Genomic DNA, 11,648 nt, shown 5'->3' with positions numbered 1-11,648 from the left:
ATTGTGTATTGTATTTTGTATTGTATTGTATTTTCGTGTATTGTATTTAAATACATTACATTACATTAGTAAAATACCTATAAATGTATTTTAAGGAAAAAAGACCCTTGTTTTTTTAACTTAAAATTATAAGGCTAATTATAAGGGTTATAAGGAAAAATTTTATATCATTTAAAAGAGCTAAATCAGCTCTTTAAAATGCCCCACTTTTTACTATTATAAGTTACTACATTAAAAAGTTATAAGCAATTGAAAATTCGCCCCGCTTTACTTACTTTTTATTTTAAGACATAACTTTAAAGCTTAATATCTCGCTTAATATCCACATTTTAAGGTTAATTTTGAAAGATTCAAAATCACGTGATTTTTAGCTTTATTTTAATATATAATATGCTTATATAAGCATTTATTTATAATATTAAATATTTTATAGCCTTATAATACATTTATAGGTATTCTAATCTTGTAATGTATTGTAATATATTACATTACAATACAATACAATACAGTATAGTAAAAAATACAAAAAATACAATACATTTAGAGGTCTGCTACTAATAAGAGCTTACGAAATATCCTATAATTATTCTACGTAGATAATTTAGTTTAAGAGAAACTAAATAAGAAGAATAAACTAAAAGGGAAGTTTTATAAGATATAAGAAAATCTTTTATAAGTAATTATAATAATATCTTTAATATCCTATAAAATTAAATTAGTAAAGGGAGGTTTACCACGAAAAGTTCATATAAATAACTTAAAATAGTTTATCTTATAATTAAAACAATTAAAGCTATTAAGGTTTAATTATTAGGATTTAATTAATTAAAACCTAGGATAAATAAAGCTTAAAAGGGAATAATATATAATAAATTTTAAAAGAGAGCTTAGTATAGTATTAGGGTTAACACTAGTTTTCCTTCCCCCTAGTCTATTAAGGAGAAAAGTAGACTCGGTCACGTTATATAGTAATATAAGGGGTAATAATACTAGGGACACTTTAGGCATAAATAATAGAAAGACAGACCAATTAATATAACTAATGCCCCAAATTATCATACAAGGCCCCTTAGCGCGGCCCCGCGTGGGTGAGTCAAGGATATGGAGACAAAGAGGCAGCAAGCCGCGGCGACTAGACATGACCAGACGCTTGCAGACTTGGCCTGCAGACACACACACACCACAAACAATCCTGTTGGAGGGTTGCGCCAATTAACATCCTTCATTATACAGTTGGAATGGAACTTGCTCAGGATGCGTCAATTCTACGTTTCTTACGTCCAAATATGAAGAATGTCGAGTCCTCCGTTTTGTCGCTGGGCAGTCTCTGCTGTCGACTCCCCCCCTTTTCTTTTTAAATTTCTATTTTTACTTTTTGTTTGGCCGCGCCCCTTCTCCCCGTTGCCACCAGAGGAGCCCATTTGCGTGTGCCGTCTTTTGCGCCTCCAGGACGCCATCCTGCCCATTCGGTCCAACCCCTGGCAAATCGACGTCTTTATCTTTTGCTGAAGACTCCAATCTCCCGTGGCTTCTCCCGTGGTTTGCTCGCAAGCCACCGACGAAAGCAGCGGCACGCACACGCTCACACTTGCAATTTCCTCCATGGTTGCATGATTTGATCACAACCCTCGGCCTCGCTCTCCCACGGCGCACGTCCTTCGTCTCATGCCCAATGCCCAACACCAGACGCTGATCGTCAGACGCCAGATGCCAGACGCCCGACCCGACATGGCATTGTTGAAGGTTTGCAAGGGCTGCAGCCTCCGCCAGTGGCCGTCGCGCTTGGCCCTGCGCTACACCACCCTCGTCTTCCTCACCTTGTTTTTCCTCGCCAGCTATGCGCTCTGGCACGATGTCAAGTTTTGGGATGCTCAGATCCAGATCCCCCGCAAAACCATCAGCAAGCTGGGAACCAAGCATCCTGTTCGAAAGCTCATGGTCGATGCCAGGGCCCGTCACGATGCCCTCCTTGCCAAACGGTCCCTCACCCTTGACTCTGCCGCGCAGCAGTATCGCAAGCGACGAGGACGCCACCCTCCCCCCGGCTTTGACATGTGGTTCCACGCCGCCGTAGACGTCGACGCCATCGTCGTCGAAGACTACTTTGACAGGATATACAAAGACCTGACGCCCTTTTGGGCTCTCGATCCCGAACAGACCAAGAAGCGAGCCAGTGCCTGGCACCACGTCGTCAAAGTCCGCAATGGCACCGCCGCCGGCCATGGCGACACCACCGACCTCGTGCCTTGGTTGCAGCTTTGGACTGCTCTCGTTGCCGACTTTGCCAAGTACCTGCCCGACGTCGACATGCCCATCAACTACATGGACGAACCGAGACTCCTCGTGCCCCACGACACCATTGCGAAGCTCGTGGCAGAGGAACGCAAAGAGAGACGCATCATTGACCCAACCAAGGCCACCTCCAAGTTCCACGGCCTTGCTGCTGTTGACGCTGCCACGCCCGATCCCTACGATCCTCACTGGTACGGTCCCAGCGAGCAGTATTGGAACTTGTTTGTCAAGACGTGTGGCCCCGACACTCCAGCCTTTGGCGTCCAGCAAGTCCAAGACATGTCGGGACCGGCCGAGTTTCCGCAAAACTACAGACCGCACTACGCCTACAAGGGCTATATTCAGAACTTCACCGCCTCCTCAGATGCCTGCCTGCAACCGCACCTGCGCCAACTACATGGCAGCTTCATCGAGCCCATCAGTCTGTCTTCCACAGAAGAACTCATCCCCTTGTTTGGCGGCTCCAAGCTCCCCACCAACAATGAGATTCTCATCCCGGGAGCCATGTACCTCGACCAGGGCGAGTTCTACTCTGGCGGCGAGTCACACGGCCCATCATGGGACCGAAAGAAGAACGGCGCCGTCTGGCGCGGCGAGGGCTCAGGCGGCCGCGCCAGAGAGCACAACTGGCACCACTTTCAGCGCCAGCGTCTCGTCCACATGCTCAACGGCACAGTCGTATCGCAAGTCGAAGAGTCAGGCGTCCGAGCCAAGACGTTTGAACTGCCCCCGCAAACCATCTACCCCAGTCCGCGCCTTCACCGCGGCAACTTGGGCCCCTTTGCCGACGAGATTGCCGACACGGGGTTTGTCAAGCTGTGCGCACCCGCCGAATGCCCCTTTTACAACGACACCTTCACCGTGCTGGAACACCTCCCCATGAAGCGGCAATACCAGTACAAATTCCTCCCCGACGTCGACGGCAACTCCTTCTCAGCCCGATTCCGCGGCTTTCTCCGCTCCACGAGCCTGCCGCTCAAGGCCACCATCTACGCAGAGTGGCACGACGACCGCCTCACCCCCTGGGTGCACTTTGTCCCCTTTGACAACACCTTCCAGGACCTGTACCCCTTGCTCGACTTCTTCTCCGACACCAACGGGTCCGGAGACGCAGCCGCCCGCCTCATCGCCGAGCAGGGCCAGTCGTGGTCGGAGAGGGTCCTCCGCAGAGAAGACATGGGTCTGTACGTGTGGCGATTGCTTCTCGAGTGGGCGAGGGTGTGTGACGAGAATAGACATACACTCGGCTATGTTGACGACTTGAGGCCGAAGAAGGCTAGCAAGCAGACGTATGCTGGACATGTCTAAATTCTCTCTCTCTCTCTTTTTTTTTTTTCATCTTTTTTTTTCAGTGTTCCGTTCTGGAGATGCCTTTCTACGAATACCCATAGTTGCGTTAATGATGCGAGAGCATGCGGGCTGGCGTTTTGACGGACTCATTGTTTAGGCTTTTCTCGTTTCACCTTCATTGTACATGGTGTGGGGAGGTACCTGACGGCACTAGGGAGGGTTTGTATACCGGTTTTTTTTTGTTGGGATTTTGGATTGAAAACTGGTTCTGGGTAGCATTAGGACTTGCCCTCCTATTCAGGTACGACGGGACAGCCAACGAATTGAAGTAGATGGCTGGGTGGAATGAATTCATATGATTCCTTTGTAACTATTGTATGAGACCAAACAAAACCATTGATGCTATGCTCGTAACCTGTATATTATGCTTTATATCCGCGCCACGTCATGCCCACGTTGGATGCACACAAACAAGCCTTTTTCTTTTTCCTTTGTCCGTTTCCAAATGTCGAGCTAGAGCTGTAGATTCGCCAGTAGGGGCTTGCTAGGCCCGCCCTTCAAGTGCGCCGCAGACCCCTTGTACAGGCTCTGCCAGATGAAGGCCTCGCTGAGCAGCAGCTCAATGTCCTTTTCGGTCCACGTCTTGGTGGGCAGCGACTGGAGGAACATCATGATTTCCTGAAAGTCCATCTTGACCAGCCTGTCGGACCACTTGACGACGAGGGCGGCGCAGACGTACAGGTGGAATTCGGAGAAGCCCTGCTCCTCAGCCTTTTTTTTTTTGGCGTGTGTGTCAGCTATGTGATGGAATTTGGGTGGCCAAGGGTTAAAAGGGGAAGGGTCTGAAAAGAAAGAACGTACGAGGTAGGTGTCCCACATGCGGATAATGTTCCTGACGCTTATTTCGCGCATGAGGAGGCAGTTCATCCAGCGGAAGCTGAATTGGATGAACTCGACGCCCTCTTGCTCCAGGTGTTTGGAGAGGGTGGCGTCGATGCGGGCGGTGAGGTCGCGCAGGGCGCCGACCTGGCGCTGGATGCCGGGCTGCGCGACAATGTAGTGGTCTTGGATGCCGTCGAGGAGCTTGGTGAGGCACCAGAAGGAGTCGGCTTCGACAGCGTCGAGCACCGACTTGGGCAGCTGGCCCGGGTCCATGCCGGCCTCGATGTTGGGGTCGGCAATGTACAGGCCGAGGAAGACCTGGAAGAAGGGCGTGACGAGGTCGTTTATGCCCTGGACGTAGCCGCTTGCCGGGTGGCGCACGGCCCAGAGGTACAGGATGCGCTCGAGGGAGCGCTGCGTGGCCTCGTAGCTGTAGAGCTCGATGTGCGGGTTTGTCCGCGGAATGTCGATGCTGATTTGGTGCCAGATGGCTTCGTCCAGGCCTCTTGCTCGGCTGGCCGAGGCTGCGTTGGTGCCAACCCGTTCAAAGGCCTGCCGCACGCCGTCGACGTATTCTTTGCGCTTGCGCTCAAGTGTTGCTACTCTTCTTTCGCTGTTGGTCGGCAGGTAGCTGAGTAGGAGCTGCCACGTCATGGCGCGCACTTCCTCGGGAACGCCTGACCAGGCTAGCGCTCGGAGATCGGGCAGTGATATGGACGACGCTTGGAGGAGCTTCTTAAACTTGTTGATTCTGGTGATTCGAGAGTTGATGGCATCGGCTTCTTTGGGAGTTGCGTTGGTTGGGGTGGAGGGGTAATTGATGAGGTGCAAGGCATTGGCGGGATCTATCATTTCCCCCCTCTTCTGGTTAGAGAGAAGTTTCTTTTGTGATGTGGGAAAGGGCGCGTGAGTACCTTGGAGAATATCTTTATATTGCGGGCGGAGGATTTTGCCCTCGGTCTTTTTCGGCATTGGATATGTTAGTGATGGTCGCTCGACGGCAATGTCGGCACTGTCCGAATGGAGTCTTGCCCCTAGGCCAAATGTCCCATCCAATGCTGTTGATAGGGTTCCGGTGTTGGCTTTGTTTTGCGACGCCACCTTCCTGGACCGTCTCTTCATGTTGGACAGGCTGGGCAGCCCAAAGTCGTCGCCATCGTCGTCATCGTACCCAAGCATATCATCTTCGTCGGCTTTCCAGTCATCGTTGGTATTCGAAAGAAAATTGATGTAGCTTTTGAACGGCGGGGAGCTGGCGACGCCGGTTGACCCTCGTGTTGGAGGGGTCGCTTCACTTAAGCGGCCGCCCTTTGTGGCAGAAGTCGAAGGAGGTGTCTTGGGTCGGTTGCCAGAGAGGTTTCTAAACGAACAAGCAGGTTAGAATATCATGCCGGGGCTTGTAATAGGGATTGGGAATCATCTGTTTCCTGTCCGCGGGCAAGGCACGTACAATGAGTCGAACTTGAGCATATCAGCATGCGAATATGCTGCGCCAACGACAAAGTTGGGGTCGCGACCTGCAGGCGTCGTCACACTTCGCTTAGGAGCATGTTCTCGAGCCGGGGGCCGCCAGAAGGGGGAGGCTGATCTGCAACTATCGTGAGTCTCTGGTCTGCGCTGCCAGAGTAGACGGAAAGACGCTGGGGTAACGCACTCGGAGCGGTCTGTGCTCGAAGGCATTAGCTGGACAATTGCAAACGCATCAAGGATTGGAAGGACAAAATCGAATGGATTGGGCTACATACCGACCTGGACCATTTCCTGCGGCTGCTGGGTGGGCTGTTAGCACCAGGGGACAAATGTTGCCCGACTTCGACGCTGATGATGATGAAATGACACGACATGACGGACGGGTAACGAGCGATGAGGGGCGACGGGGAACATACTGCAGCTGGAGGCTTCTTGCCGCTGCCGGATGACGACCACATAGTCACGGTTGGTGGTCGAGAGGGCGAGATGGACGCTTCATTCTGCGAGGATTGCGCGGGTGAGGCCGGGTGAGAGCCTCGTTGCGCGAGGACTTGGAGATGGGCGACGACGTTCTGGACGTTGTCACGGACGCTCCGTCCGGTCACTTTGATGGCGACAAAGAGGTGGCCGAGTGGATCCAGCGTCAATTGATGGAACAAGTCAACTGGTGTCTGGCTGGCTGTTGCAGTGGCGCTGAGAGTGCTGGGGTAGGGCTCTGGCTCCTGAGAATTAGTGGGCCTTTCCCCGCCGCCGCCCGCTGCAGTCAACTGCATTTGTGCACATGTGTACAGAATCCTCCTGTCGGATCAAACTGCCAGCTTCAAATTGAAACGAACCCCGCGACTTGGGCCTGTCCCTGCGCAAATCTTCATGACACGGTAAAGGCGAAGAGAAATCGCTTGACAAACCACGATTCACATGTGACAAATCACATTCAACCCACATGCAGTCTGCTAGACTGCTGCTCGCTCTTGTAGGCAGTCGGAGCTGCCAAGCTGCCCAACGTCCAGCCCTCTCCGTACCGAGTGTCTGAGTGCCGGACAAACAGGCTGGAGCCACCAAGCCCAATTCGGCACGCACCATCTTAGTCAGCTAGCCTGGCAGCTCCGCAGCCCCCCCGCTGTTCCTAGGCACCACTTTCCTCTCCCAACTTAATCAACTTTTTCTCAACCTTGTTCAGCATCGACCATCATCAACCAAACGTACCACGCGCCATCGCCCAGTGATCCGTAGCGAGTCGATGAGCATCTCACTATTTTAATACCCATCTGCAGATGCCAATCACCACCATCATTTGAATCTCTTGCCATCATTTGTTCCATTTCGCATTCCAGCGTGACCCGGAGAAGTCTTGCAAGTGCTTCGACTCTCCCGGTTTTCAAGCTCTTCTTCTTTGACCTTTGACCATCACAAACATGACGGAACCTGAGAATTTTGAAGAGGATCTCTTCGCTGATCTGTATGGGCGACCCACAATACAGGCCACACACTGAAAGCGCTTTGTTCACTAACCCTGGATTCCAGCTACGATGATAACGACACAGCAGCAAAGCCCCCTCCTGCCCCGGCACCTGTAGCGGAACCGCCAGATAACGACCAGCACAACTCGCACCCGGGTCCGAGTGATGCTGCAAACGACAATGACCACATGCATCATGACGGCGGAGAAGAAGAAGATGACGACGACGTTGACTTTAATCTTGGAGGCGGCTCTAGTAATGCCGTTGCTGCTCCTCACCAGGATCCTGGCTCGTCGACACCTCCGTATGGAACTGTTCACAAGGCAAGCGCCAAGGATGATGGGTAAGTTTCGATACACCTTATGTGCACGTGAATCTTTTTTGTAAATTCTACCACGCTACATACCCCTGCTCCTGGGCCCTATAGTCCGTATCCATGGCTGCTGGTGGTCAGGGTCAGATGGAGGCCATTGGCAAAATTGGTCGGGCTGGTACATGCTGGATGGACACCTGGTTCTCCGCACAGGCTTGAGCGGGCGGCTTCATTCGGATGGGAATATAGACACTGGGAAAACTAGCTGGTTTGGCAGATATCTCAAGAAATATTCTCAACGTCCTTGTCTGGGAAGCTTCATTCTGGTCTGGGAAGTATGACTAGTGCCGAGTGTCACGACTTGTGGGTTGGACACCACGGTTCAACAAGGCGTATGATGGTCTACAAAAGGGCAGAGAAAAAGAGTATTGCGAAGTTGCGGAAAGAAAAAAACCAAAGACACTGGAGTGTATTTCACTTCCTATGGAGATGATCGAAGCAGAAGCAGCCGACTCTAGTCTATCTCAGGACAACCATCCTGTCTTCTATAGCCATCAACAACGGGAATCTGGAACTCCTTGATGCGAGTTTCGTACACCTTCGAAAGCTGTAGCAGCTAGATTCACAGCGACTAGCGCTCAAGGTTAGAGCATAACTAGCAAGAGACAGTCAGTATGAGCCAGACTATGCAGTTCAGAGCAGAGAAAGCCAGACGATAGCACAATTCGAAAGCAGACAGAAGCAGGACAGAAACCAAAAAAAAAAGACAGAATCGACAGAAAGGATATAGCATTGGGGCTTTACATGCTGGCATTCTGTGGCCTTGTCGTTGTGTTGGCTGCTTTTGTCGTGCGTTCTGCTGCGACACTGGCTCCGCCCTTACTGCCACCTCTCCTCGCCTCTCCCGTTGCCGGCAATCGAGGTTTATTGCTATGAATATCTGCGTCATTCTTATCTTGGCTTTGCCATGATGGGCCTGCGCTCGACTCTTGCTGGCGATTTCTCCGACTAGGCCAATTCACTACGCGGACTTGAAGTTTTCAGTCAACATCTCTGCTGTACGGAAGTCTGCTCCAGCATCCTGGTTTTCGCATGCGACTACACTCCATACTCCGCTCACCACGCCAGCTCGATGCAGAGATTGCCTGTACTTTGTTCTATGCGGCCAAAATGGCCAACGACCATGCCATGAACCATTGTCTGCCCGCTCTGGTGGACCCTGGTGTCTATCGTCCCTTTTTTGCTTTTGCGCTCGTACTATTTATGTGCATAGTGCTATGCTTTTTGTACATATAAGATAACCCGTTGGCTGATTATGTGCTTAGAAAAATGTTTATTGGTGGACTGAATTGGGAGACTACGGACCGTGAGTACAGTGTTTTGGCAGCATTTGTAGCGGCGAGAGACTTCTAACATGGCTTGCCAGAATCACTCCGAGAGTACTTTGAACAGTTTGGTGAAGTTGTTGAGTGTACCGTCATGCGTGATAGTACCACCGGACGATCTCGTGGATTTGGCTTTTTGACGTTCAAGGATGCCAAGACTGTGAATATTGTCATGGTCAAGGAGCACTTTTTGGACGGCAAGATTGTAAGTTTTTTTACATTAGTCCACGTATGCTCCGTGTATTACGGATATCCCCTAATGGAACCCGCCCCAGATTGACCCCAAAAGAGCTATCCCAAGAGATGAGCAGGAAAAGACGAGCAAAATCTTTGTCGGAGGAGTCAGCCAAGAGACCACAGATCAAGAGTTCCGGGACTACTTTGCACAATTCGGACGAGTTGTCGACGCCACGCTCATGATGGACAAGGATACGGGGCGTCCTAGAGGGTTTGGTTTCGTGACGTTCGAAAGCGAGGCCGGCGTCGAGGCTTGTATCAACGTGCCTCTCGAGATTCATGGCAAACCCGTCGAAGTCAAGCGGGCACAGCCGCGAGGCAATCTTCGTGAAGAGGAGGAGGCTGCCAAGCGTAGCAAGTTCAAGAAGGACGACCAATCTGGCGGGCAGGGCATGGGCCAGCAAATGGGCAACAGTGGCATCACGCCACAGGTCATGGCACAGTATTTCCAACGGATGCAGCAGTACTTTGCCATGTTCACCGGCCAAATGGCCATGAACCGTGGCATGAACATGAACCCAGCCATGTGGCAACAAATGATGCAGATGCAGCAGATGCAACAGATGATGGGCCGAGGCGGTGGAAACAACCCGCAGAACATGATGGGCAACATGAACCCTCAAATGATGCAGCAGATGCAGCAGCAGATGCAACAGCAAATGATGCAACAACAGAACCAACAGCAGCAGCCGCAACAAGGACCGGGCTCGCCAACGCAACCAGACCAAGGCGGCTACGGCCAGTTCAGCCAACCACCGCCCAGTGGCCCATCTGGCGGCAGGCGAGGCGGTAGAGGCGGTGCTTACGGAATGGGTGGTGGCCGTGGAGGAGGAGGAGGAGGCGGCGGTGGTCCAACCTCCTGGGAAGGCATGTACGACGACGTCCCGCAGCCTGACGCCGGAGGATATCGTCGTGGCGGACACGGCTCATCAGACGGTGGACACGGCGGCGCCGCACCATTGAATGCTCCCACGGGTCCCAAGAATGCAGGTCGCCCAGGAGCAAACTATCGCGGCGGCGGTCGTGGTGGGGGCCGGGGATATCACCCCTATGCTCGATGAGGGGCCATGGTTGCGTTCCGAGTTTTATAATCACAACAGCGGACAGGTGTTGGAGGGGGTCATGACGAAAGGGAACCAGCGATGAGGGGGGACACTGGACGCTGGCAAAGCAAAGAAAAGTGCAAAAACAAAAAAAAGATTGAGGCCATGTACTATACTATTTAGGGAGACTTGAGACGCCATCAGGTTAATGAGCTTGTTAATTCCGTAAAACAATACTCTTTCATCGCGGTAGCCGGTGTGCTAGGTTGTAGAGACTCTGCGCCGTGCTAGTGTCGTAGAGGTGAATCCCTGACATGCATGGGCCATTACAGCATCGCCATGAAGCAAGGCTGCCGAGGTCGCCAAAGACAAGACAAGCCCGAACCAGGAAACTCTGTGCAACTTCCAGCCCGTCAGCATGGTAAAAAAGAATGTTTTGCATGTTGCACATTCGTCTTCGAAACATCAGCCCCGCAGAATCATGGACTGCACATGGTGGATAAGCCAGCTTGGTATCAAACTTGTATTGCTGTACCTGGTATACTCCGTACTGGCGGCCACCAAAATCCCCCAAGACTTCCAAGGTGGTGACTGAGATCAAGGTACGCGGTCTAATAAATCTAGGTTACATGTGCCCCATGCCAAAAATGCCCAATCGTGTGCTTGCTAGTGAGACAAAAAAGAAAAAGAAAAAGTAAAGAGAATATGCAAAGTGATGAAATCGTTGAGAATGTCGAAATGCAATGTTCCATTACCAGGGATCCATGCAGCAATGTTGATGCTTTCTTCCCTTTTCCTGTTTTGCGCCCCTGAAAAAAGAAAACAAAACAACAAAATTAGTCGTCAATCATCAGACGCTGCCGCGTTTTGCAACAAGGTTAGAACCAGCTCCAGTTGTCCACCTCTTCCAACTTTCGCAGCACCCCGACTGAGTCGGCGAATAGGATGTTTCGCCCGCCGAGACAGTCCCTTTCTAGAATGTCTCGGACAAAGCCTATAATGGCTTGTGAATCCTCCCCTTTCGGCAAGGCTTGGAGTTGACCGGGTTCGAGTTCCGCAACCGTGAGGACCCAGTTGATGGCTCTGCTTCGCGCGGGGAGCCGCTTGTCCGTCGTCGTCCGTTTGCCAACGTGTCCGAATGCCCAGCAGATGAGGGTACAGACGTACAACCCCCAGTAGTCGGAAATCTCTGTGCACGCCGTCATGCCGTAGGACGAGGTGCTGGCCTGTGCCAAGTTTTGCCCTAGCTTATCTGAAAGGTCTAGGAAGTCTCGAA

General features: G+C 51.4%; 5 protein-coding genes across 5 annotated transcripts; 2 read left to right on the top strand and 3 right to left on the bottom strand.

Annotated features, from left to right (window-relative positions):
• Positions 1–1,274: 1,274 nt before the first annotated feature.
• J3458_002744 (uncharacterized protein) lies at positions 1,275–1,604 on the bottom strand (the record flags this gene model as incomplete). Its single annotated transcript, XM_066117352.1, has 1 exon — positions 1,275–1,604. One exon carries the CDS (start codon positions 1,602–1,604, stop codon positions 1,275–1,277), a length of 330 nt encoding a protein of 109 aa, XP_065977136.1.
• A 61-nt stretch (positions 1,605–1,665) lies between these two features.
• J3458_002743 (uncharacterized protein) lies at positions 1,666–3,600 on the top strand (the record flags this gene model as incomplete). Its single annotated transcript, XM_007815879.2, has 1 exon — positions 1,666–3,600. The coding sequence occupies one exon, from the start codon at positions 1,666–1,668 to the stop codon at positions 3,598–3,600; it is 1,935 nt and encodes a 644-aa protein (XP_007814070.2).
• A 495-nt stretch (positions 3,601–4,095) lies between these two features.
• Positions 4,096–6,707, bottom strand: GYP1_1 (GTPase-activating protein; the record flags this gene model as incomplete). Its single annotated transcript, XM_066117351.1, has 5 exons — positions 4,096–4,353; positions 4,444–5,824; positions 5,915–6,128; positions 6,210–6,234; positions 6,351–6,707. The coding sequence occupies 5 exons, from the start codon at positions 6,705–6,707 to the stop codon at positions 4,096–4,098; spliced, it is 2,235 nt and encodes a 744-aa protein (XP_065977135.1).
• Positions 6,708–7,068: 361 nt separating this feature from the next.
• J3458_002741 (uncharacterized protein) lies at positions 7,069–10,614 on the top strand. The gene is made up of 5 exons (XM_007815877.2): positions 7,069–7,393; positions 7,459–7,737; positions 9,033–9,073; positions 9,134–9,297; positions 9,368–10,614. Exons 1-5 carry the CDS (start codon positions 7,350–7,352, stop codon positions 10,388–10,390), a joined length of 1,551 nt encoding a protein of 516 aa, XP_007814068.1. The 5' UTR covers positions 7,069–7,349; the 3' UTR covers positions 10,391–10,614.
• Positions 10,615–11,250: 636 nt separating this feature from the next.
• Positions 11,251–11,577, bottom strand: J3458_002740 (uncharacterized protein; the record flags this gene model as incomplete). Its single annotated transcript, XM_066117350.1, has 1 exon — positions 11,251–11,577. One exon carries the CDS (start codon positions 11,575–11,577, stop codon positions 11,251–11,253), a length of 327 nt encoding a protein of 108 aa, XP_065977134.1.
• Between the last annotated feature and the right edge of the window lie 71 nt (positions 11,578–11,648).

The sequence above is a fragment of the Metarhizium acridum genome (genome assembly GCF_019434415.1).
Source record: "Metarhizium acridum strain ARSEF 324 chromosome Unknown scaffold_13, whole genome shotgun sequence".
NCBI classification, from domain to species: domain Eukaryota; kingdom Fungi; phylum Ascomycota; class Sordariomycetes; order Hypocreales; family Clavicipitaceae; genus Metarhizium; species Metarhizium acridum.
This window is presented reverse-complemented; position numbering and strand designations above follow the sequence as displayed.

Excerpts from the sequence above, each read along its gene's own strand:
- J3458_002741 (XM_007815877.2), top strand. The coding sequence starts at position 7,350 with ATGACGGAACCTGAGAATTTTGAAGAGGATCTCTTCGCTGATCT. Across the intron at positions 7,394-7,458 it reads GAGGATCTCTTCGCTGATCT|CTACGATGATAACGACACAG; the intron begins GTATGGGCGACC and ends CCTGGATTCCAG. Across the intron at positions 9,074-9,133 it reads GAATTGGGAGACTACGGACC|AATCACTCCGAGAGTACTTT; the intron begins GTGAGTACAGTG and ends ATGGCTTGCCAG.